Source organism: Myotis myotis, unplaced genomic scaffold (assembly GCF_014108235.1).
Source record: "Myotis myotis isolate mMyoMyo1 unplaced genomic scaffold, mMyoMyo1.p scaffold_m19_p_2, whole genome shotgun sequence".
Taxonomy (NCBI): domain Eukaryota; kingdom Metazoa; phylum Chordata; class Mammalia; order Chiroptera; family Vespertilionidae; genus Myotis; species Myotis myotis.
In genome coordinates, this window is record NW_023416324.1 from 69,854,472 (window position 1) to 69,881,271 (window position 26,800).

Consider the following 26,800-nt stretch of genomic DNA (forward strand, 5'->3'; position numbering starts at 1 on the left):
TTCCCTATATATATTGGATATTAACCCTTTATCAAATATATCATTGCTAAATATGTTCTCCCATATGGTAGGCTTTCTTGTTTTGTTGATGGTTTCTTTTGCTGTACAGAAGATTTTTATTTTGATGTAGTCCCATTTGTTTATTTTCTGTTATTCTTAAATAATACTTTCAGTTCCTATAGAACCATTTGAAAATAACTCAGTTTTGTTTTGTTTTTCAGAACATGTATTTGTAGACATTAGAATATCAGAATTTGAAGCAATTAAGAATGTCTCTGCCAAGTAGACAAATAGCTATTATTAACCCTCCACCACCAGAGTATATAAATACTAAGAAAAATGGGAGATTGACAAATCAACTGCAGTATCTACAAAAAGTTGTCTTGAAGGCTTTATGGAAGCATAGTTTTTCCTGGCCTTTTCTGCAGCCTGTGGATGCTGTGAAACTACAATTGCCCGTAAGTATCTACACTAATAAAAGAGAAAAATGGTAATTGGCGTACGACACTACCCTTTTCATTGGCTAATCAGGGCTATATGCAAATTAACTGCCAACTAAGATTGGCAGTTAACTGCCAACTAAGATTGGCAGTTAACTGCCAACTAAGATTGGCAGTTAACTGCCAACTAAGATTGGCAGTTAACTGCCAACAAGATGGCGGCTAATTTGCATATGTAGGCACAATGCAGGGAGGCGAAAGGGAAAGCAGGAAGAAGCCCCCTGCCACTGACAGTGATCGGAAACCCAGGGGGGAGCGAAGAGCTGGGGGGCAGGGAAAGGCGGCCCTGGGGCCGCCTTTTCCCTGCCCCCCAGCCATGATCAGAGAATCAGGCGCCTTTGCCACCCTGGCCAGTGATAGCAGGAAGTAGGGGAGGAGCCAGCGATGGGAGCTGGGCACGGTCGAAGCTGGCAGTCCCAGGAACTAGGGGTCCCTTGCCTGGGCCTAAAGCGAAGCCCACGATCGTGGGGCCGCTGCAGCTGTGGGTCCCCGCTGCCCGGGCCGGACGCCTAGGCCAGAGGTGTCAGGCCTGGGCAGGGGCGGAGCCTGCAACGGCGGGGACCTGGGGGTCCCCTGCCCAGGCCTGACACCTCTGCCGGAGGCCTCAGGCCTGGTCAAGGGGCCGATCCGGTGATTGGTGATCAGAGGGTGATGAGGGTCAACTCCTCTGGCCGAGGCATCAGGCCTGGGTGGGGGGCGGAGCCGGGGATTGGGGGGATATGATGGTCCCCTTGCCCAGGCCTGAAGCCTGGGTCAGAGGCGTCAGGCTTGGGCGGGGGGTGGAGCAAGCGATCAGAGGGAGATGGGGGTCCCCTGCCCAGGCATGATTCCTGGGCCAGAGGCCTCAGGCCTGGGCGGGGTCAGAGCCAGTGATCGGGGGGAGATGGGGGTCCCCTGTCCAAGCCTGACACCTCTGGCGGAGGCGTCAGGCCTGAGCAAGGGGCAGAGCCAGCAATCGGAGGGATCTGGGGGTCCCCTGCCCAGGCCTGATGCCTGGGCCAGAGGCATCAGGCCTGGGCTGGGGGCAGAACCAGTGATGGGGGGAAATGAGGGTCCCCTGCCCAGGCCTGACGCCTCTGTCAGAGGCGTCAGATCTGGGCAAGGGGCCAATCCTGCGATTGGAGGGTGATGGGGGTCAACGCCTGAGGGCTCCCAGTATGTGAGAGGGGGCAGGCTGGGCTGAGGGCCACCCCCCCCCCCCACACACACACACCCAGTGCACGAATTTCGTGCACCGGGCCCCTAGTGTCTTATAATTAATTATATTACTTTTTTTTAAAACAAAACTGTAAATCTCTAAAACAAATAAACTAGTCTTTAATATTATAAAATACCAGAGGCCCATCCCTAGGCCTGGCCAGCAATCAGGGCCACTCAGGTTCCCCACCTCCCCGTCTCCTCCTTCCCTCAGCACCCCCCCACCCCCCATTACCTGCCATGTTCTGCATCACCCCCTGGTGGTCAGCGCATGTCATAGCGAGTGATCGAACTTCTCCCAGTTGAAATTCCAAGGGGACACTTTATATATAGATAGATATTTAATAAGCACCTGATTTACTCAGCACCACTAAAGAATACCCCAATGAGTATTTTTTCCTAAACAACAAAGCTCATTTTTCTCAGTATTGAAATTATTGTTTTAACAGTTTGTGTACATGCTTTCTTGTCATAGCTTATGTCACTTGACTTTTATTTTGTTACTTCTCATCCAAAGATATTTTTCTATTGATTTTTAGAGAGAGTGGTAGGGAGGGGCAGGGGAGAGACAGAGAGAAACATTGATGTGAGGGAAAATTATTGATTGGTTGCCTGCAACTGAGATATGTGCCCTTTACTGGAATTGAACTGGGGACCAATAGAGCAGGCTGATGCTCTATCCACTAAGCCAAAACAGCTAGGGCGTCACTTGACTTTTTAATGTGGTTGTCATGAATGTTGCTCTTGACAGTTCCTGGCAGATTGTTGCATCACAAATAGAATTCAACTTTAGGTTTTACGTTAGGAATTTTTAGCCATCTTATAACAGAATGGCTAAGTAATCTACACTAATAAAAGAGAAAAATGGTAATTGGCGTACGACACTACCCTTTTCATTGGCTAATCAGGGCTATATGCAAATTAAGTGCCAACTAAGATTGGCAGTTAACTGCCAACAAGATGGCGGCTAATTTGCATATGTAGGCACAATGCAGGGAGGCGAAAGGGAAAGCAGGAAGAAGCCGCCTTTGCCGTGCCCCCCAGCCATGATCGGAGAATCAGGTGCCTTTTCCGCCCTGGCCAGTGATAGCAGGAAGTAGGGGAGGAGCTAGCGATGGGAGCTGGGCACGGTCGAAGCTGGCAGTCCCAGGAGCTAGGGGTCCCTTGCCTGGGCCTAAAGCGGAGCCCACGATCGCGGGCCGCTGCAGCTGTGGGTCCCCGCTGCCCGGGCCGGATGCCTAGGCCAGAGGCGTTAGGCCTGGGCAGGGGCGGAGCCTGCAACCGCGGGGACCTGGGGGTCCCCTGCCCAGGCCTGACACCTCTGCCGGAGGCCTCAGGCCTGGTCAAGGGGCCGATCCAGTGATTGGTGATCAGAGGGTGATGAGGGTCAACTCCTCTGGCCGAGGCATCAGGCCTGGGTGGGGGGCGGAGCCGGGGATTGGGGGGATATGATGGTCCCCTTTCCCAGGCCTGAAGCCTGGGTCAGAGGCGTCAGGCTTGGGCGGGGGGTGGAGCAAGCGATCAGAGGGAGATGGGGGTCCCCTGCCCAGGCATGATTCCTGGGCCAGAGGCCTCAGGCCCGTGCAGGGGTCAGGGCCAGTGATCGGGGGGAGATGGGGATCCCCTGTCCAAGCCTGACACCTCTGGCAGAGGCGTCAGGCCTGGGCAAGGGGCCGATCAGGCGATTGGAGGGTGATGGGGGTCTACGCCTCTGGCTGAGGCATCAGGCCTGGGCAAGGGGCAGAGCCAGCAATCGGAGGGGTCTGGGGGTCCCCTGCCCAGGCCTGGGCTGGGGGCAGAACCAGTGATGGGGGGAAATGAGGGTCCCCTGCCAGAGGCGTCAGGCCTGGGCAAGGGGCCGATCCTGCGATTGGAGGGTGATGGGGGTCAACGCCTGAGGGCTCCCAGTATGTGAGAGGGGGCAGGCTGGGCTGAGGGACACCGCCCCCCCCCAACCCAGTGCACGAATTTCGTGGACCGGGCCCCTAGTCCTATATAATAAAAGACTAATATGCAAATCAACTGAATGGCAGAACAACCGGTCACCATGATTCCCACTGACCACCACGGGTCAGAGGCTCACTGCAGGAGCTGCCCCTGGTGGTCAGTGCTCTCCCACAGGGGGAATGCTGCTCAACCAGAAGCCAGGCTCACAGCTGGCTAGCGCAAGGGTGGTGGCGGGAGCCTCCCTCGCTTCTGACACAGCCCTAAGGACCCCCCCCCCCCTCAGGGGGAGCCGGCCTAAGCTGGCAGTCAGACATCCCCGAAGGGGTCCCGGAATTACGAGAGGGTGTAGCCCAGGCTGAGGGACACCCCCTTCCAGTGCACAAATGTCATACCCTGGGCCTCTAGTGTGTAAAATAAAAGTAAGTCATGGAACTGGGATTATACTCTGGATCTCTCAGAGTCAATAAACACTAATTTATTTTTCTTCATGCCCTTTTTATTCTCCAGTATGATTCTACTTTTACATTCTTGTGTTTGTTATTTTTAATGATTTTTTTTTTCCATTTTGAAAAATAATGCCATGGCAATCAGATTTATTTTTTATAACTGATGGTTTTGGTTTCCAGGTTATGGCATTCCTTAAATTTCTTTGTGTGCCAATTGTAGTTCATTCATTAATACTAACATTTTTAATGTCTTTTTGAAAACTATAGGATTATTATACCATTATCAAAAACCCAATGGATTTAAGTACAATTAAGAAGCGCTTGGAAAATAAGTATTATGTGGAGGCTTCAGGATGCATAGAAGACTTCAGAACAATGTTCTCGAATTGTTATTTATACAACAAGGTCTGTAAGCCTTATGCTTGCTAATTCTATGCTGTTACATATAGGAGATGTGTATAAACAAGTGAACTGATTTCAAATATCGTCTTGATTTGGGGTATTTTACGTATTTTTAAGGATAATGATTATTTTTACTAGTTTTCCTAATTTTCACCTATCAATATTTGTTCAATCTATTTGCTATATTTTTTCCTGAATACCTATAATGACTTATTATGCTTTTAAAAATGAAATACCAATGATAGCTGGCTTCTGTGGGTAAAGTATTATTTCAAAATATTCTCCAATGCACTTCTGCCATTTTAGTTATAAGATGATAAATCTCATTATATACTAATCTTGTTTACATTTTCACGTTGTGAATCCCTGGCCATAACCTAAGAAGCTAAACAAGTTACAAACTTCATGACAAATTTAAGATCAGACACATTCTCTGTTATATACCAGTAGTAGTATTTGCATCTGTTAATGCATTAGCCTGTTGATAATATATGTGGTCATTTTGAACATAATCTTCACATTTCACCCATGAAATTGGATTCCTAACTCTTCTGTGATATCTAATCATTTTAAACTTATGTCCCATTTATTCAGAATCACTAGTGACACAGAAAGGTAACAGAGGTTTTTATTTGCTTCCCAAGGTAATTATCAGTGCCATTTTATATGTTTAAAAGATTTAAGACTATTAGCCAATATCATTTTTTTAAATTCAGAACCACTGATACTCTCAAAGTACCATTGGCAACCTCCTTTTAATTTAACAATTCCATATTGTTAAATTAACATTAAAAAATAAAGTTCAGTAATTCTCCTGAGGTTCAGGTAACCGGGGCCAGCCGAGGCTTGTGCTGCCGGCAGTGGCGGCAGCAGAGGTGTGATGGGGCATCGCCTTCCTCTGGTCACGGGGTCACCTCCCGCTCCTGAGGGCTCCTGGACTGTGAGAGGGGGCAGGCCGGGCTGAGGGACCCCCGGTGAATTTTCATGCACCAGGCCTCTACTTTAAAAATAAAGTTCACTAATTCTCCTGAGCTCCCTAACTTAGAAATAAGTGTTCTCGGCTTTAGACTTTTGCTTTGTAATTTAATTGAGGTGTTTTTTTTTCCCCTCCCCTCAATAGTGAAGTAAAGCAAAGCAAAGTAGTTACAATTTAAAAATTGAGTTCAATAATGTCATTTTATTGTTTAGTTAACTGAAAACTGAATTTGCATAGTCAAGTAATTTGCATAGCCATGAATAAGTTTTGTAACCTATTTGTGAGGTAGAAATTTTAATTTCTAATACTTTTCATATTAGTGGGATTGGTTGAGTTGTAACTCTGCTCAGAAGGCATCTTGGGTCTTTTTTAGAAGTTAAAGGGGTAGGATGTTAGAATCTAAAATATGAGCTGCTACACTTCTTTCTAAACTTAATTTAGAAGTGATAGATGAAAAGTGCTATGTTACTACCTTCTCTAAGATAGCCTGATTTATAGAAACTTGGTACTAATATTTGTAATATCTTCTTGAAAACCATTGGATTAATATACCATTATATTAAAAAAAACACAAAACAATGGATTTAAGTACGATTAAGAAGTACTTGGTACAGTGACCATACTGTGTAACGTTATGGCATATTTTATATCTTTTGTAGCCTGGAGATGACATTGTTCTTATGGCACAAGCTCTAGAGAATTTATTTAAACAGAAATTATTACAGATGCCAAAAGAAGAGCAAGTTGTGGGTGGTAAGGAAAGAATAAAGAAAGGTAAGCCAGAAGTTTATGTTCTCTTTCTCTTTCATATATATGAGTGTGTGTGTCCGTGTGTGTGTGTGTGTGTGTGTCCAAGATGTCTGAATGTTTTGCTTATGTTTACTACCACCTGACTGTTAGTCTGAGTTTATGTTACACATCTTTTTGAGTAAAATTGATAAGCCTACCATTAACAACAGGTTTTGAAGTCTTTGCTAAATTTAAATTGGCCTAACAATATTCAACAGGTGTGTGTGGGAGGGTTTAAAGGAGGAGTGGGAATGTGCCATGTTTAAATTGCTAAAAAGTTGAATTAAATAGATTAATGTAAAATACTAAGGAAAATATCTTAGCTTTGTATTTTACTCAAATATTCGTTCACACTTTACCAGGCACTCAACAGAATGTAGCAGTTTCTTCAGTTAAAGAAAAACAGTCTCCTAAAGGATCAGAAAATGTATTTAAGCCACAAGTGAGTCCCTCTGTATTTCCTGAATCATCTACTTCTCCTTTAAATATGGCACAAGGTGCTCCACCCAACTCCACCTCACAAACAGTGGCCCAGGCAAGTTTACTGCAGCTTTAAAATAGTTGAGTGTAAGTTTGATTGTTGAGATGTCTATACTTTAAAAAAGTTAATATGAAAATTGGCCTTTAGTTTATAGTGGTCAATCTTACAGTGGTCTGTATACATTTATGAACAGAAACTTATATGTGAACCAAATTTTGGAGATTTCTTTCTTTTTTTTTAAATTTTTTTTTTAATTAAATCTTTATTATTCAGATTATTACAGTTGTTCCTCTTTTTCCCCCCATAGCTCCCCTCCACCCGTTTCCCCCCCACCTTCTGCCCTCACCGCCCCCCCCCCCACTGTCCTAATCCATAGGTGCACGATTTTTGTTCAGTTTCTTCCTGCATCCCCCACACCCTTTTCCCCTCCAAGAATAGTCAGTCCACTCCCTTTCTATGCCCCTGATTCTATTATAATCACCAGTTTATTCTGTTCATCAGATTATTTATTCACTAGATTTTTAGATTTACTTGTTGATAGATGTGTATTTGTTGTTCATAGTTTGTATCTTTACCACTTTCTTCTTCTTCCTCTTCTTAAAGGATACCTTTCAGCATTTCATATAATACTGGTTTGGTGGTGATGAACTCCTTTAGCTTTTCCTTATCTGTGAAGCTCTTTATCTGACCTTCAATTCTGAATGATAGCTTTGCTGGATAAAGTAATCTTGGTTGCAGGTTCTTGCTATTCATCACTTTGAATATTTCTTGCCAATCCCTTCTGGTCTGCAAAGTTTCTGTTGAGAAATCAGCTGACAGTCGTATGGGTATTCCCTTGTAGGTAACTGAGTTTCTTTCTCTTGCTGCTTTTAAGAGTCTCTCTTTGTCTTTTGCTCTTGGCATTTTAATGATGATGTGTCTTGGTGTGGTCCTCTTTGGATTCCTTTTGTTTGGGGTTCTCTGCGCTTCCTGGACTTGTAAGTCTATTTCTTTCACCAGGTAGGGGAAGTTTTCTGTCATTATTTCTTCAAATAGGTTTTCAATATCTTGCCCTCTCTCTTCTTCTGGCACCCCTATAATTCGGATGTTGGTATGCTTGAAGCTGTCCCAGAGGCTCCTTATACTATCTTCATAGTTTTGGATTCTTTTTTCATTTTGCTTTTCCGGTTGGGTATTTTATGCTTCTTCGTATTTCAAATCTTTGACTTGATTCTTGCGATCCTCTAGTCTGCTGTTGGGAGTCTGTATAATATTCTTTATTTCAGTCAGTGTATGCTTAATTTCTAGTTGGTCCTTTATCACAACATTGAGGGTCTCATTAGATTTCTTGAGGGTCTCATTAAGTTTATCAGCGGTTTCTAGAAAATTCTTGAAAAACCTTAAAAGTGTGGTTTTGAACTCTATATCTAGTAGTTTGCTTTCCTCCATTTCTGTCATTTATGTCCTGATTCGTTGTGCATTTTTTTATGCTTTGCTGTGTTGATAGACTGGCTTTCTGTACTAGGTGTCCTATAGGGCCCAGTGGCTCAGCCTCCCCAATTACCTGAGGTAGACACTCTTGGTGCACCCCCTTGTGGGCTGTGTGCACAGTCTTGTTGTAGTTAAGCCTTGATTGTTGTAGGTAACACTGGGAGGGATTGACCTCCAGGCCAGTTGGCTGTGAGAATCAGCTGTGTCTGCAGTGGGAGAACTTCTGTACTGGAGGCACCCTTCTGGGGCAAGACTTGCTTCAGTGGGGCTTTGGTGCTCACTGAGTCTGCCCCCCAAGTGTGTCCTTTATGAATCTGAGGAGCTGCAATCTGGATGGTCCACCAGGCACTCTGACCACCAGGCACACTAGCTCCTGGATCTTTCAGGAGGTGCTAATCTAGCCTCTGCCTGAGGCTGCTCAGAAGGAGCTCAGCTGTGAATGAATGCAAGTTGCCCGGGGGGCCTTGGGCCAGCTGCAGTTTGTTAGGTAATTATCAGATTGCAAAGGGCCAGGCCTTTCATATGCAAAAGCCTCAGTGTCTTGGGCAGGGCGGGGTACCAGGGGATCAACAGGGCAGAGCAAGCAGTTATGGCTGCTCTCAGTCCTGCCCTCAGAGGCCCTGCTTCTCAGTGTCCCGGCAATCGCTGCAAGAACCTTCGAGAGAAAGCTGCCCTCGAGTTCTGACCGATGCCAGACAGTCCAGTTTCTCTCATATGAGTCTGGGTCCCCAGAAACTCGCCCGGAACTGGAGCTCAGAGCTTGAGACTCCCTCCCAATTGAAAAAGACAACCATGTCCTCAGCCACCAACCCTCTCCGCATGCACCTCTGTACCTCTATTTTACTTCCGCACCGCACCTCCTCTGAGTCTTGGTATGCTGTTCTCTTTCCTTCTAGTTGTAGAATTTCCACTCAGCCAGCCTTCCTTTGGTTCTGGATGATGTCCGTTCCGTCTTTTAGTTGTATTTTTGAAGTGGTTGTGCGAGGCAGCAATCTCCGGTCTTTACCTACGCCGCCATCTTGGTTTCTCCTCTGGAGATTTCTTAGGTAGGATTTGAACTGGTTTAGAATCTTTGCAGTTTCTTTTATATGTGTGTGTGATGTAACTTATTTACTCACAATTTGGTGGGTCAATAACTTTCTTTTAAAATTCATACACTCTAGCTGATTTCAGGCATTCAAAAACTTTTTGTATAACTGACTTTTTTTCTATCTTTCATTGGTCTCAAAGGTTTACACAAGAGAATTCTTTCAGGGTGGGAAGAAAAATATGTAAATCACTTACTTTGTCTATAAAAGTGAAAATAACTTTTACTAATATGTAATATGTGGAAGACTTGGTGCTAATAATGCTTTCCTTTGTTTTTTTAAGAAAATTGTTGCTCTGAATGTCACCTTATAGTTTTATTGTTGAATTGTTTTGTCTTAGGTTACAAAGGGTGTAAAGAGGAAAGCAGATACAACAACTCCTACAACTTCAGTAGTTAAAGCAAGTGGTGAACCTTCCCCAGCACTTCCAGAAAAAAAAACAGGCAAAATGCTACCTGTAAAAGAAAGTGGGGGGAAGAATGTTTTGCCGAATTCTCAGCAACAATATAAAGTTAAAGTAACTGAACCATTAAGGCACTGTAGTGAGATTCTGAAAGAACTGTTTGCAAAGAAGCACTTTTCATACGCATGGCCCTTTTATAATCCTGTTGATGTTAATGCATTGGGACTCCATAACTACTATGACATTGTGAAAAATCCAATGGATCTTGGAACTATCAAGGTAAATGTCTTAATAGGAGGGACTATTTTTCCTGATTATAAAAGTGATTGTGTCCTTGGAAAGAAATTTTAAATTCAGAAAATGATAAAGAAGAAAATTTAAATCATTAGTAGTCCCACCACCTGGTGCGAATCATGGGAACATTTAACAGTATATTTTTTTATTTTCTTCTAATCAAGCATATCTATGGTTCTTTCCTATAATATTTGAGTTACAGTATATAACTGTACCCTGAATTTTTATTTACTATATTGTGAACATTATCATTATATATTCAATAATTTTTTTTCTCACCTGAGGATATGTTTATTTTAGAGAGAGAGAGAAAGAGAGAGAGAGAGGATAAAAAAATTGATTGGCTGATTCCTATGAGTATGTCCCAACTAGGGACTGAATCCAAAACTTAGGTATGTGCCCTGATCAGCATATACCTTTCAGTGTACAGAACAATGCTCTAACCAACTGAGCCACCAAAAAATGCCCTATATTTTTTGCCAATCTCACAAATGAAAAATATTTTTAATTCATAATTCTAATGCAAAACATTTTTATGTAGTTTATAACCCTTTCTGCATGGCGTTTTCTTGCTGATTTTGAAGCTTTAAATTATTGGCAAAATTTAATTATGTATGTTAATTTTAAGGGAAATTACTAAAAGAATACAACTATAGCATTTACAGAATTGTTATCTATCTTCCTGGTAAATTGTACTCATTGTACTCCTTATTTATTGTCTGGAACAGAGATTTTTAACCTTTTTCATCTCATGGCACACACAAACTAATTACTAAAATTCTGTAGCTCACAAAAAAAGCCCTATATTTTTTGCCAGTCTCACAAAAGAAAAATAGGTATGAGTTTTATTCATTCACACCAATGGCTATTCTTCTGTTAGCTGTTGTCATTTTTTAACTTGACAATCTAAAGGAAAGGAGGTCAGTGCCCCTGATAAGTAATTGGGTATTGTATGTTTTAAAAATTCTTGTGGCACACCAGTGTGCCACCAAACATTGGCTGCAAAATCACTGGTCTGGAAGTTTGGTTTTTATTTAACACACAGTTTTATTTTATTGTATCATCAATTTTAAGTTTATTAACCTGTTACTAAATTTTGTGTTTACCATCATTTTTTCATCTTACTTTTTCCTCTGTTTTTTTTCCTTTTCACAAAAGTGCAAACGTGTGGCTCTTCCATGAGGTCTTAGGTGTCTATATTTTGTCTTTATTCTTTTTTTTTTAGTAATTTTTTAGCTTCAGACACTAGGGCTCAGTTGGCTATAGTCATCCTGTACACCAAAAGGTAGGGAGTTAAATTCCCTGATCCCAATCAGAGGACATTCAAATCTCCAGTGATCTGATGGGTAGAAAATTGTTTCATGCTTTTGTTTTGCATTTCTTCAATTACAAATGAGGTCTGGCATGTTACATTTGTTTATTGGCCTTTTGTATTTGTTTATGAATTGTTCATTAATACACACGTTTTGCCCAGCTGTCTAAAGGATTTACTTGTCTGTTGGTAGTTTTTATTTTATAGTGTCTGCCTAACTGGCTACTCTACATCCTCATTCTTCTATATCAATGGTTCTTAACTTTCCTAATGCTACCACCCTTTAATACAGTTCCTCATGTTGTGGTGACCCCCCAACCATAAAATTATTTTCGTTGCTACTTCATAACTGTAATTTTGCTACTGTTATGAATCATAATGTAAATATCTGATATGCAGGATATATTTTCATTGTTACAAATTGAACATAATTAAAGCATAGTGATTAATCACAAAACAATATGTAATTATATATGTGTTTTCTGATGGTCTTAGGCGACCCCTGTGAAAGGGTTGTGCAACCCCTGTGAAAAGTTCGTTCGACCCCCAAAGGGGTCGCGACCCACAGGTTGAGAACCACTGTTCTATATACTTAATATGCAGCTACCTAAAAATGTAACCCTTGCTGATAATTTCTTTTCTGTTCATTTTTAAATGTCTTCATTCCTAGGACAATTGTAATATACATCTTAGATGTAGGTGCCCTTTTCACTGCTTTTCTATGTTCAAACTTGTCTATCCAAGATTATCTGAAAACATCTTGTTTTCCTGCTGTTGTGATTTTATTCCTATTCTTTCCTTTTCTTTTTTTTTTACTTGGAATGCCCTCCTTTCTTATCTCTAAGATAAGAAAGGTTTGCAATATAGGTGGTCAAATAATTATTGGCTATGTTTGTGAATCCTGTAATTTTTCATTTAATTAGAGAAAAATGGACAACCAAGAATATAAGGATGCATATGAATTTGCTGCAGATGTTAGATTAATGTTCATGAATTGCTACAGATACAATCCTCCAGATCATGAAATAGTGACAATGGCAAGAATGCTCCAGGTAAGTTGTTACCTGTGCTCTGAAAGTGAATTTCCTCTGAATATAGTTTAGAAATTTTAGAACCATAACTCAAGAGATAAAGAATAACACCCAAGTAGTAAAATACAATTTTTAAATTGGTGGGATGGTTTGTTTCTTGAGGTATAGCATCCTTTAGTAGCAAATCTTTTAACAAAGTGCCCACCATATAGAGGATATTAGGGAAAATATTAGTGAAACGGGGACAGTAGATATCTCAGATAGGGTTGACTGGAGCCCATGTCCCACTAAAGGAAAGACCTAAGGACTTTTGAGGCTGAACTATTGGAAGGTAGTAGACTGCCAACCACAGGGCAGGAGATCTGTGAAAGAAGATTCCCAATATTACTTGGTCTGCGTTACCTGAAAAAAGTGAGAAAAGTTGCTATGGTTGGCTGGAGGGTAAGCATGAGTCTTATATTTCTTCTTCTGGTAATTGTTATCTAGTTTTATAGAGATATAATTGGCATGTAACACTGTATATGTTTTAAGTTTTACACATAATGACCTGATAAGTTTATATATTACAAAATGATGACCACAAGGAAAACCAGAACTGTTATAAAAATATGACACCAAAATGTAGCTTTTGTTAAAAGGGGACAGTGCTGCATTAAATAAAAAATACAGAAAAGCTTAACAGTCTGATTTTCTATTTTAGGATGTTTTTGAAATGCATTTTGCAAAGATCCCAGATGAGCCTGTTGAGAGTAAGCCTGTATATAATATCAAAACAGATACCACAAAGTCCCTTGGTAGAGAAAGCAGTACTGAAACTTCCTCTGAAGATAACTCTTCTAATGATTCTGAAGATGAGTGTATTGCAAACCTTAAGAAGCAGGTAGCTAAGTGTATTGATACAAGTTTTTGTATTTATATGAGCTGTTGCTGCTGATCCTATATACTAAAAGCGTAATATGCTAAATGTCTGACCGCTCATTCGACCATTCTTTGATCGTTCTACCAGTCACTATGACACACACTGACCCCGAGGGGGCAGGCATTCCAATCGGTAAGTTAGCTTGCTGCTGGGGGACTGGGCGAGACGGGCTAGACATGCCCTGGAGCCCTCCCGCAGCCCTGCCCAGGCTCGCCAGCCCCAATCGGCCCCAATTGCCGACTAGGCCAAGGGACCCCCCACCAGTGCATGAATTCGTGCACCAGGCCTCTAGTCCTATATAATAAAAGGCTAATATGTAAATCAACCTAAGAGTGAGATGACTGGTCGCTATGACATGCACTATCTATCAGGAGGCAGACGCTCAATGCAGGAGCTACCCCTTGGTGGTCAGTGTGATCCCACAGGGGGAGCACTGCTCAGCCAGAAGCCTTGAGCTGGGCTCACAACTGGCAAGCACAGCAGCGGTTGCGGGAGCCTCTCCCGCCTCCACGGCAGCACTAAGGATGTCCAACTGCTGGTTTAGGCTGGCTTTCCAAGGGCCTAAGCCATCAGTCTGACATTCCCCGAGGGCTCCCGGACTGCGAGAGGGTGCAGGCTGTGCTGAGGGACTCACCCCAAGTGCATGAATTTCATGCACCAGGCCTCTAGTCTATTATAAAATCCTTTGTGTAGATTAAAAGCTGTTATATCTACGTCACTTAGCAACTGTGGCTCTATTTACCTATTGACACGTTTATAATGTTTAATATTCTTTCCTACTAAAATATCTACATCTTAAAATCTTGTTATTTATATTTTTATTTTATTTTACTTTTTAAAATATATTTTTATTGATTTCAGAAATGGGGAGAGAGAGAGAGAGAGATGATGAGAGCCATTGATCGGCTACCTCCTATATAGCCCCTTACTGGGGATTGAGCCCACAACCCAGGCATGTGCCCTGACTAGGAATCAAACCCAGGAACCTTCAGTCTGAAGGTCGACACTATCCAGTTAGCCAAAATGGCCAGGGCTATTTATATTTTTAACCACAATGAGCTAATTTGCTTTGAAATGATTTATATATCATAATCAGAGATATTTTATGGATGATATCTTTAATATTTGCTACCTTTTTATGATAAAATGTTAAGCTGCTCTAAGCTAAATCCTGAAAAATCAATTATTAAAAACTTATGACTACCTGAAATGCTAATTATTCTAGGTCTCGTTTAGATGAATATTTAAGCTATGGGGTGAGCACATGATAGTTAGTGTTTGTAATTTAATATATACCCTTCAATATAATGAATTCATAAAATGAAATTCGAACTCAAGAGAAAAGTTATATTAAATGAATCTAAAATATAATGTGAAGGATACTCTTGACTTTTGAGTGCATCATTTTATTCCAGTGTCTTTAATTATTTAATTATTATCTAATTTTTCCTTTATCAGATTAGAGCTGTTCGTGAGCAACTCCAAGTTCTATCCCAAGTACCACGCCATAAGCTAAAAAAAAAAGGCAAATCTAAACAGGAAAAGAAAAAAGGAAAGGTTAATAACACAGATGAAAATCCAAGAAAGAAGTTTAAGCAAATGAAAATAAAGGAGAAATCTAAGAGCAAGTAAGAATATTTTATGATGCTTTATTAAAAGAATATTATGTAAAACTGGAGTCCCAGTGCAAGAATTCGTGCACCGGTGGGGTCCCTAGGCCTCACTGGTGATCAGGGCTGATCAGGGCCATCTTGCCCAGTCCCGATCAGGGCCAGGCCGATTGGGGCCTGCCTTCTAGGGGGAGAGACAAGGAGAGGGACTGCGGGAGGTTGGCTGGCTTGCTGGGGGGGTGGGGGGGGTGCTGTGGGAGGTTGGCCAGCTGGCCTCTATCGGGGCAGATCAGGGCCAGCCGACTGGGGGGAGGGACCGCAGGAGGTTGGCTGTGGGAGCACACTGATCACCAGGGGGCAGCTCCTGCACCCTGGTGGTCAGTGAGCATCATAGCAACTAGTCTACCAGTCATTCAGTCATAACAGTCACTTAGGCTTTCATATTTTGTAAAATAGATTTGACTAAATTTAATTTTTGTTGCAGTGAGCCAAAGAAGAGGCAACAACCAGTGTTGGCTCTGGAATCTGAGGATGAAGATAATGCTAAACCTATGAGCCATGATGAGAAAAGGCGGTTAAGTTTGGATATAAACAAACTCCCTGGAGATAAACTTGGAAAAGTCCTTCATATAATACATTCAAGAGAACCTTCACTGAGAAATTCTAACCATGAGGATATAGAGATAGACTTTGAAACACTGAAAACAACAACACTAAGAGAGCTAGAAAAATATGTTTCTGCATGTCTAAGAAAAAGACCACTAAAACCTCATGGTAGGTATCCTATATAATAAAGACCTAATATGCTAATACTCATCACACCATCATGCCATAATGACCTATCAGCAGGAGGCTGTGTGTGCCGCAGCCACAGCTACGTGCTCAGCGAGGCACGTGGGTGGGTGGGGACTTGACGCTGTGTCCTTCCAGACAAAGCTGCCTGAGGCTCAGGCAAGCTGTAGATGGCGGCTGCCACTGCCCAGGGCCAGCCCGAGGCTCAGGCAAGCCAAGGATGGTGGCTGCCGCTGCCCAGGGCCTGAGACTCAGGCAACGAGGGCTGGGCCAAGGCTCAGGAAAACCGCGGTGGCTGCAAGGGCCAAGGCTCAGGCAGCCACACGGCTGGCAGTGGCAGCAGCAGAGGCATGATGGGGGCATCACCTTCCCCTGATCGCCAGGTCACCTCCTGCTGGGGGAGGCCAGAGGCAGCAGCAGCGGGAGGGTGATGGGGGTGGTGCCTTTCCCTGATCAGCCGTGGGGAGTGGGCCTAAGCTGTCAGTAGGACATCCCCTGAGGGCTCCTGGACTGTGAGAGCTTGCAGGCCGGGCTGAGGGACCCCTCCCAGTACATGAATTTTCGTGCACCAGGCCTCTAATTTCTATATATGAGTAGATATCATTCTGATGTTCACTACTTTTAAGTTTGCCCACTCTTTTACTTTTGTCCTAAATCACACAGGTAAGAAAATAATGAAGTCAAATGAAGAATTTCATGCACAGAAGAAACAGCAGCTGGAAAAGCGATTATTAGATGTCAATAATCAGTTAAATTCCAGAAAATGCCAAACAAAATGTAGGTGGTCATTTTCAAATGTTCCTGTGACTATGGGGTTTCCCCAAAAAATGTATATACACACTTTGAATAATTATATAGGCAGTGTTTATTAAAATACATTTCATTTTCAAAATTGAGCTATTAGTTATTAAAGTGTGTATACATTTTATGGGGACACCTACTGGCATTTCAATGTGTTTCCCTGTTTTGTAGCTGAGAAAACGCCATCATCCACAGCTGCTGTTGGAATTGGTTCCCGATTGAGTGACAGCAGCAGCAGTTCGTCAGAGTCTGAAAGTGGTAGCAGTGATTCAGTTACTTCAGACAGCAGTGATTCCGAATCAGGTTAGCTATCCCCTTAAGCGCACCTCTGGTTGTGGGAAAATTTTTTAAATGTTTGTTACTTACCAGAAAGTATGGCTTGGATGCCACACTTATTTAATCCCATATTTGATGATATCACTATTTTCTTTAAGAGGTACTGTGTAAAATAAACTTCATATTATATGTATGTAATATTGAAAATAGTTTTACTAAAGGTGGGATAGCCTCTTAGTACATTAAGACCAGATCAAATCTTAATACCAGAAACTATCAAATAACAAAATGCTGGTCTTCTGTTTCTAAGATAAAAGATTGAGGACATTTTTCATATCAGATCACTCTAATGTTGCAAAGCATGTCCTATTGTGACAATATATTCTGATTCAAATAATCATTTTGAATTAAGAAACCAGTCATCCTAGAAACTGTAAAACAGGTTTTTTCACTTCTACATTGTCTTCACCATAGAAGATGATCCTTCATTTATAAAAAAATTATTCTTTAAATTCAGACTCTCACTTATGCTAAAGTACCACACATTACCTTGTACAGTTTATTGTCAGCTGTATCAATCTTAACTCATTCCTGTTTTCTTCGTGCACTTTCACTGATGGTTATGTAGCTGACAAGTAACCTCTGCCCCAAGGAACGAAGTGGTAGTAGCATTCATCATTGTTCACCAAAAGGCAAATTCAGAATATAGAACACTTTGGTGCCTAAAATTTTGCTTTATTTTAAAATGAGATGTTTGTTTGTCATGAAATTCAGATCTTTTTAAAAAAACAAAAAACAAACGTCCAACATAGAATATTGGCACATCAGGTATTCCTACAAACTATTAGAATATCCTTCTTATTTCAGTCTGGCAGTAAGGATTTGCTGGTGTGCACTGCATTCTGTTTTCACTTTTGCTTCTGTTTAGTTAGTATTTATGTGGTGCTGATTGCTGTATTTTGTTTTTACATTTCTAAAGTACACAGTGTTAAATATTTTTGTTAGAATAAACAGAACTTATAATTTTGTTGGAATTTGTCATACCAGAAAAAAATTAATTTAGGGCTCTTATATATTATTTTACTTTTAAGCATAAAACAATGCTGGGAAAACTCTTAAGTTGCATTTAGAGTCTTAAATTGTTATAGCATTTGTAATTCCATTTAATAAAGCATTTTTGGCCTAATAAGTTAGAGCACTTTGTCTTTTATTTGTAGGATAGAACTCATATTGGAACTGTTAGTTTGAATTATCTAATTACATATTGACTTCTTTTCCGTAAATTCCTTGTGTAATAGAGGAAAAGTACTATATACAGAGTGCTTTAACAGAGTACCTCAATTTTAATTTTAATTATCAGTTTCTGATAGAATCTTCCAAAATATTCCATGAAGGAAAGAAAATATTTTTCATCCATTATGTTTTCTTAAAATGTTGTTTTTTCTGTTGCCATTGTTTTTATATGCATGTATATAACATATATATTATATTTTTATGATTTTAGAGAGAGGAGAGAGATAGAAACATCAATGATGAGAGAGAATCATTGATCGCCTGCCTCCTACATGCCTCGTGATGGGGATTGAGCCTGAAACCTGAGCATGTTCCCTGATGGGGAATTGAACCGTGACCTTCTGGTTCATGGGTTGACATTCAACAGCTAAGCCACACAAGCTGGGTGTTATATATTTTAAAGTTTATTGGGGTGACTAGTTAATAAAATTATATACATTCAAGTGTACAATTCTATGATTCATCATCTGTATATTAAATTGTGTGCCTACCACTCAAAGTCAAATCTTCTTTCATCACTATATATTTGACTCCTTTTACCCCTTACTATCTTCTCAACCCCTATTCCCTCTGGTATAATATTATGTTTTTCAAACTTTCTTGCAGAATAACTTGGCCTCAGAATTCTAATTTTAAAATTTTTATTTTATGACATTATTGTTTAATGTCATCATTTTCAAAAAGCAGGAACTATTTTAAAAAATCATTATTTAAAAAATCCAATTAGCAGCCCTGGCTAGTGTGCCTCAGTTGGATTTTGGAGCATTTTTCCATACACTGAAAGGTGGCAGGTTCAATTTCCAGTTATGGCATATAACCAACCAGGTTGTGAGTTTGATTCCCTATGGGGGTGCAAACAGGGGGAAACCAATCAATGTTTCTCTCCCCCCTCCTTTCCTCTCTCTAAAATCAATTAAAATTATGTATATAAAATTAAAACTATATATTTAAAGTAGCAGAAGTTTTATACTTCATTCCACATTATAATAGTATATAGGTTTGTGACACAAAGGACAGTTTGTCCTTTTTTAAAAAATATATTTTATTGATTTTTTACAGAGAGGAAGGGAGAGGGATAGAGAGTTAGAAACATCGATGAGAGAGAAACATTGATCAGCTGCCTCCTGCACACCCCCTACTGGGGATGTGTCCACAGCCAAGGTGCATGCCCTTGACTGGAATCGAACCTGGGACCTTTCAGTCCACAGGCTAACGCTCTATCCACTGAGCCAAACCGGTTAGGGCCAGTTTGTCTTTTAACATGATAGTATGAGTTATTATTTACCTTTGAAATTTATATTTTATGAATATTCAGACTGTATACTTCATTGAAAAATAATTATATTTTTGTTTAATAAATTAGTAAATGAAAGCAGTAGGACCTTTTGTCCTACATATTAACTTCAGTTGTGCCCATTAAAACACTGTAAGACTCCTAATTTCTAGTGTGTAAGCTAAGAACATTTTTACTTCTCCTGAGAACAATAAAAATATATAAATGGATTGTAAATTATGAAAAGTAATCATTAGTTATCAATGACAATAACTATTGTAAAAATAAGTTACTCATCTACCATTCTTAATTATGCACATGACATTTTCAGGGAGTAAACAAATCCCAAGTCTGAGTTTAAAGGTGGGAGGAAATAGGTCTATTCACTGAAAAAATATAATTTTTGAAAACGAGGCATATGAGCAAAAACTTCGTTAACATGCATAAAAATTAACTGAAAATACATATAAGATTTTGTAGCTTTTTTTCCCAAATTATAAGAGAAAGTTTATATAGAAAGTTAGATAGGTAGTAGAAGTGAGCCAGGTGGACTGGGCAGGCTCAGGAAACAAATTTCAGAAGCAAAAGAAGGGCCCTTGGAGCTTAAGAGAGGGAAAGGCAGAGGTAATGTGTCTGAGGGAAAGGCACAGGTGTGCTCCCAAGAGGGAGAGCATGCCAAGATTGTGTGGCTTTAAAATTTATTATAACTGAATATCTTGCTTCCCTGCACTCTAGGTAAGAAGGCCTTTTGATTATTCGTGATAGGATATATGAATATAATTTCATTTCTTCAAAATTTTATTAGAGGAAACTTTTCTGAAATCTGTAAAATATATTTTCTGATAGAAATATTGATCTTTATGAATTTTTTATTAATCTGTTTTTTAATACCTGTCCTGGATTTTTATAGCAATTTGATTTTATGCAGTTTTCTTAGTCAAGTCACAATTTCTTACAAATTTGTACATCAGACTCAAGGTTCTTATGGCTATCCTGTATTATGAGTTGGCATCTCTATTACAATACTAGAGGCCCAGTACATGAAGTCATGCACCAGTGGGGTCCCTCGGCCTGGCCTGAGGGATCAGGCGGAAACCGGCAGTCCAACATCCCCTAAGGGATGTAGTAGTGTGCAAAGCTGAGGCAGTAGTGCGCTGCGCCACTACTGCACTTGCTGCCGCCTGGTAGGCTCACTGCCACTCCACTGCGGTCAATGATTCGAGAGTAGAATGAGAAGCAAAATGCTGAGTATAGGCTATTATTTTCATCTATCTATAGTCTGTAAGACTTAAAGACATACTATATTAGGTAGCTTTGATTACTTTAAAGTAAAAGTAAGTTTATTGAAGCTCAGGGAAGTGAGGCAAAGGAAGGGCCCTTGGATACAGGATGTGCGGAGATGGGGAGAAGCCTAGGATGAGCTGCTGCTGCTGCCAGCTGCTCCCCTGGTTGCAAACCTTGTTGGAACTCTTAGAGTTTAGCAGAGTACTAACATGGTATGTCATATTTTTATTATACTTAAGAGTTTATATCATAGAATAATGTAGGGCAGGTACATATTTGAACAATTAAGACAGATGTATAGATTGCATATATTATAATTATATTAATGAAGTCTGGTTTTGTTCAAAGGTGAAACCATAATTTCTCCACAAAATGTAAAAGCTACCTGCATCTATATCTGTGGTCTGTGTAGTCTATCTTCTTCCTTTCTCCTCCCACCTAACCCCCAACACTTAAATGATATTTAGTAGAATGACATTGATAGGGTTCATATAATTGAAAATACTTGAATCCTTTAAATTAAAGCACATTTTTTGCCAACTCAAACACAGAAAGTACTTCAGAACTATAAACAGCAACCACACACCGGCCACAGGCCACCCTGCCTGCATCACTATCCTTCAGGCCTTGCCTATGTCTGGGGACACATGGGAAAAGAGAACCTTCCCAATTGGATTGCAAGTTGAGGAAATTGGAGGTCTCGTGTTAAGTGAACATAGAGATATCTTCTTGGAAAGAGAAAGATTTTGCTTGCTTATACACCCACACTCACAACATCCCTGCATCATAAGTCACCTATAATCATTTTGATTCGCTTGAGCAGCACCATTGGCCTTTTACAGATTATGTAAAAAATAAAGCCATTTTTGTTTTCTTTGCGGATTTTGCTCAGCTGCCTGGAGTATTCACAGTGTCCACACTTCAAGGGCCCACCACACTCTTTCAAAATATGCTTGGCTTTTAATATATTAACATCTATTGCTGGCCTCAGGCTTTCAACAATGACACAGCCACTAATGTCAGTGATGCCAGATCAGCCTGGATGATTATGCTTTTGGAGAACAAAAGAGAATGTACCCATCACTCAAAGAGAAGGCCTTTCAGCTTTTCAGACATAAAAACAGTGAACTTCCCTGAGAATATTCCTTTGTCCACTGAACTTTTAAAGCAGACTATCAACCATTATAGGTATTACTCATTTACACGACACTTTTCTAACATATGCTGTGAGTACATGTTATTCCCCTAAGAGAGTTTATTAACTAATATATCTTTTTATATAGGCAATTGCTAATTTTAAGTTCATATTTCTTTAAAATTTTACCCTATTTTGTACTTAATTGTGGTTCATTCAATAAACTTTATTTCAATAACTAAGGGTTAAAAACACACTATTGAGTGGCATTTAGCAATTTTAACAATGTCAAGCAACAAACATTTTAGAAAAGGAAAGAACAGTAACATATCCAATGGAAACTGATGACATCTCAGGAGGCAGAAGGTAATTATTAAAATTAAAATGTAGCCCTAGCTGGTTTGGCTCAGTGGATAGAGCCTCATCCTGTGAACTGAAGGGTCCCAGGTTCGATTCTGCTCAAGGGCATGTACCTCGGTTGCAGGCTCCTCCCTGGCCCGGACCCTGGTTGGGGCTCAAGCAGGAGGCAACCAACTGATGTGTCTCTCACGTTGTCAATGTTTCTCTTTGTCTTTCCCTCTCTTTACTCTCTCTAAAAATCAATGGAAAAATATCCTTGGGTGAGGATAAAAAAAAATTAAAATGTATTCAGTTTGAATAAGATTTGGTGTTGACCAGCCCTGGTGTCCTGGAGCCTAAAGCAAATAATGATTACTTGCTCATACAAGCTGGCCTGGAGAGAGGGGTGAAGGCACTAACTATAGTTTGGAGCTTTACCACACTGACCTACACTTGCAATTGGGGAAAATAGCACCAGAATACATATATATATATATATATGCCTAATATGCTAATTGTCCCTCCAACCAGTTGCTATGATGTGCACTGACCACCAGAGGGGCAGGCGCTCCGACCAATAGGTTAGCTTGCTGCTGGGGTCTGGCCAATCAGGACTGGGCAAGACAGGCTGGACACGCCCTGGAGCCCTCCCATGGTCCCTCCCTGGCCCTGATCGGTCGTGCACCAGTGGGGTACCTCGGCCTGGTCTGCACCCTCTCTTAATCCAGGACCCCTTGGGGGATGTCCGCAGGCCAGCCCGAAGGACTCCACCTGTGCACAAATCTGTGCACTGGGCTTCTAGTTTTAAATAAAGAAAGAGGAACCTATGAGCACCATGTCAGAGATCTCTTTTTATACCTACTCTACTGCCAGTGTCAGCTGTAAAGGTATTTGTAAAGTTAAATGAATTATTATAAAACCCCTTTGGTGCCATATAGTTGAGGCTGACAAATAGTTAGATGTAACTAGAGTACTAATCAGATGGGACCTTTATTATAATGCTTAGCAAGCAGAGCAGACTTTATCATGAAATCAAATAGCTTCGCTTTTAATAAAATACTGTATCCTTTCAGATAAATAACATACCCTTGCCTTATAGTAAATTCTTATTTTAATTAAACTCTTAGTAGCTACTTGGTAAATGATGATTTTAGTATAATTGGTACTGCTTCTTTAATTAAAAGCTCTCTTTTGTGACTTATTCCTTTTTTAAAATATCACTGATTTGATCTCCTAACTGTGAAGTAACTGTTCTTTTTTGCTTAAATAATACAAATTGAAATTTGTGAGTGGATATGTATTCCATTATGTGGGAAAGAAGTGTCCCTTTTAAAAGCAAGTATGCCTTTAGAAATTTTGATGGATTCAAAGAGGGCAAAATCCTGGAGAGTATAAGAACCTCTTGATTTAGGAGGTTGGACTTAAGGCATTTCACCATTTTATTTCTAATATGAAAATAATTGTAATTTCGAAGTAATTTTAAGCTTGCAAACATTTCTTTTGTAGAAATGTTACCTAAATTTACTGAAGTGAAACAGAATGGATCTCCTTCTAAAGAGAAAATAAAGGTAAGTTAATTCTCCATTTTTACTTTAGAATTTTAAAATTATATATGTTATAACTCACTAGATAGTAGTAGCTTTCTTTGCAATTGGTTGTTTGATTTACATGAAGACTTGTCACTATATTCAGTTTGTCAGGTGTTCAAAGGTTTCTTACGAAAGAAGATTGAATAGAAAGTATTAGGCTACATTTTTCTAATAAAATATAACTATTATATAAGTCAAACAAATAAGTAGAACAAATTTATAGAATTTTTGGCTTAGTCTTGTGAGTCGAAATATAGAGAGCAGCCTTGGTCTTCCCATATGCACACAGTAGGTGGAATAAGGGCTTTGCCTAGTGCCTTTCACAGCATAATCACTAAGTGTTAGCTATTATAATACAGCTTTTTAACTGAGTACTGAATCAGAATTTGTTGATAGTCGTATGGGTCAACCATCATGTGATTTTAACCACCTCTCCCTTTATGTCTGTAATTCAGTAAAGAAAAAGGGGCAAAAGAGGATTTGTCTCTCGATTTGATATAAAGGCTAAGTTTTTATTTTCAGTAGATCACAGGAAAGCACTTAAAAATAAGTAGCACTGTTTGATAATATGCATGTAAGTCTATGGGACTAGTAATTATGATTTTAGGCTTTGACTAACTACTTAGTATAAGCTATGTATATGATGGCAAAGATATTTAATCTTTCTAAACCTAGGTTTTCTCATTTGTAAGATAGGAATAATTATACCTTATGAATTTGTGTGACTTAAATAATTTCATATTCAAAGATAGTGTTCAATTATATTCTTTCCTCATGTTTCTATATTCTTAGTTATATTTTGTGTGTGGTTAAAACCCTGAAAGGTAATTTTATTTAACTTTGTCTTAACAGATACAATCTTCTATGCAAGATACAACCTCCAGTACTATTGCCCTTTTTCATCAGACTACACATTCAAGTGGAACCGCACCAGATCACCACCAGTTAGCAATTAATCATCAAGAATTAGAACATAAACCGAGTGTGAAAAACATTTCACCTTTACAAATCCTGCCTCCCTCAGGTAAGAAATTAGCAAGTAAATGACTGCAAATGAGAAACTGACTTCTAAATCTGTATATGAAAATGCTAAGGTCACCCTACCCGTGGTCGGCAAACTGCCGCTCGCGAGCCACATGTGGCTCTTTTGGCCCCTTGTGTGTGGCTCTTCCTAAGCTTAAGAGTACCCTAAGTAAGTTAATAGCAATGCACCTACCTATATAGTTTAAGTTTAAAAAATTTGGCTCTCAAAAGAAATTTTAATCGTTGTACTGTTGATATTTGGCTCTGTTGACTAATGAGTTTGCCGACCACTGCTAGCCTGTTTGACTCAGTGAATAGAGCGTCAGCCTGTGGACTGAAGGGTCCCAGGTTCAATTTGGTCAAAGTCATATGCCTGGGTTGTGGACTCGATCCCCAGTAGGGGGCATGCATGAGGCAACTGAACAATGATTTTCATTGATGTTTCTAGCTCTCCCTCTCCCTATCTGAAATCAATAAAAATATATATTTCAAAAAATTGCTAAGGTCATCTTGCTTGCTATGCATCTGAGATACTGAAAATCATAACTAGTACATTTCAGGTTAGAAATAATCACTGAAACACAGTGTTAGAAATTATCTGCTTCATACCCAAAGGCATCTTTACACTTTTTTATGTATATATTTTATTGGGGTTTTTTTTACAGAGAGGAAGAGAGAGGGATAGAGAGTTAGAAACATTGAGAGAGAAACATCGATCAGCTGCCTCCTACACATCCCCCTGCCAGGGATGTGCCCACAACCAAGGTACATGCCCTTGACCGGAATCGAACCTGGGACCCTTGAGTCCGCAGGCCAACGCTCTATCCACTGAGCCAAACCGGTCAGGGCGGCACTCTTTACATTTGAATGAAAAATTATATGTACACTTCACATGCTACTTACTTTCATATACATTATATACACTGGCATGTTTGCTATATAAAAAAAACCCATCACTGTCAGAGCCCATACTACCAAGTTCTGAGCATACTTAGGAGATACTGCTTTTCTTTTCCATGATGCCCATGCCTACATGGGTTGGAAAGGTAAGACTGAATGAGGAAAAGATATTTAGAAATTTCATAGAAAGAAATGGAATTATATAAATAGTTTACAGCTAAGGCAACTTGGGCTAGAAATACTTGCCTAATGATGGTTTGTATTTACTACAAACGTCTTCTAAATTAGCTAACTTTATATGGTTAGATTCATTTGACTTCATAAATGCCTTATAGGTTGTCAGAAATGGAGGCATTGCCAGTCTCAGAATTGTTCTCCTAGGGATGTGTGGCACAAAGGATATTCTCTGATAGTGATGAGCACAGTCTAGGGAGTAAACCTTGAGACTAATGTTTCCGGGGCAAGACTAGAGGCAGGTGTGGATATTCCTTATGCATGGCTCCTTCCCTCTAGGCTGCTCCTGGGTTTCCACTTGGCCTTCCAAAGCAGAAGAAATTTCTAAGCTGTTTTTGTGCAGCATAGATTAGGAGGAAACAGTGAAGTTTGATACACCTTTATTGCTTCCAGTAAAAGCTCCCCACTATTCTGTAGAGATCAAGAGAGAAAATATCTAAGGCAACACTGTAGGGCATCCCAGGAAAAAGAAAACAAAAGATCCAGAGTGTAAACTATTATTTTCTGAAAAAGGATTTTCAAGATACTCAGGAGAATTATTGAAGGTGTAGTGGTTCTAGGTCATGATCGTCTTGAATACCAGTGCTAGATGTGAGTCTCTTATTTTGTAAAAACAAAACAAACAAACAAAAAAACAAATAGGGAGGAAAGATACCTGTGACTTTGACACTAAGGTGTTTTTTTCTAAGACTGGGAGTTGTTTTGTTTTGAGTTTTTAGTCAGGGATTTGAACATGTTTAAAGGCTGGTCAGAAGGGAAAAGTTGCTGTTTTCATTATAGTAAGTTAATAGAAGAATGATAGGGATAGCCTTGAAGAAAAATAAAGAGAATGAAAAACAATTAGAAAGAGGAAAGTCAAGATGGTGGTGTTTTTTTTTAAATCTTATCTATGAAAAAGTAGGTTTTATGTATCTAAGTCTTCAGTTGGAATCTATTATTGTATTACTTCAATTTCTGTTTACATGGCGATTATAACATGATCTGTAAAGGGAAAGT

At 40.1% G+C, this 26,800-nt stretch overlaps 1 protein-coding gene across 1 annotated transcript in view; it reads left to right on the forward strand.

Annotated features, from left to right (window-relative positions):
- Nucleotides 1-263: 263 nt before the first annotated feature.
- BRDT (bromodomain testis associated) overlaps nt 264-26,800 on the forward strand; it is a 34,546-nt gene continuing 8,009 nt past the window's right edge. The window contains exons 1-13 of the mRNA XM_036351372.1: nt 264-458; nt 4,358-4,495; nt 6,128-6,242; nt 6,620-6,792; nt 9,637-9,978; nt 12,229-12,357; nt 13,037-13,216; nt 14,714-14,883; nt 15,350-15,639; nt 16,321-16,434; nt 16,630-16,761; nt 23,565-23,626; nt 24,500-24,671. Coding sequence (XP_036207265.1) covers nt 270-458; nt 4,358-4,495; nt 6,128-6,242; nt 6,620-6,792; nt 9,637-9,978; nt 12,229-12,357; nt 13,037-13,216; nt 14,714-14,883; nt 15,350-15,639; nt 16,321-16,434; nt 16,630-16,761; nt 23,565-23,626; nt 24,500-24,671 — 2,206 coding nt within the window. The 5' untranslated portion in view covers nt 264-269. The remainder of the gene's footprint in view (nt 459-4,357; nt 4,496-6,127; nt 6,243-6,619; nt 6,793-9,636; nt 9,979-12,228; nt 12,358-13,036; nt 13,217-14,713; nt 14,884-15,349; nt 15,640-16,320; nt 16,435-16,629; nt 16,762-23,564; nt 23,627-24,499; nt 24,672-26,800) is intronic.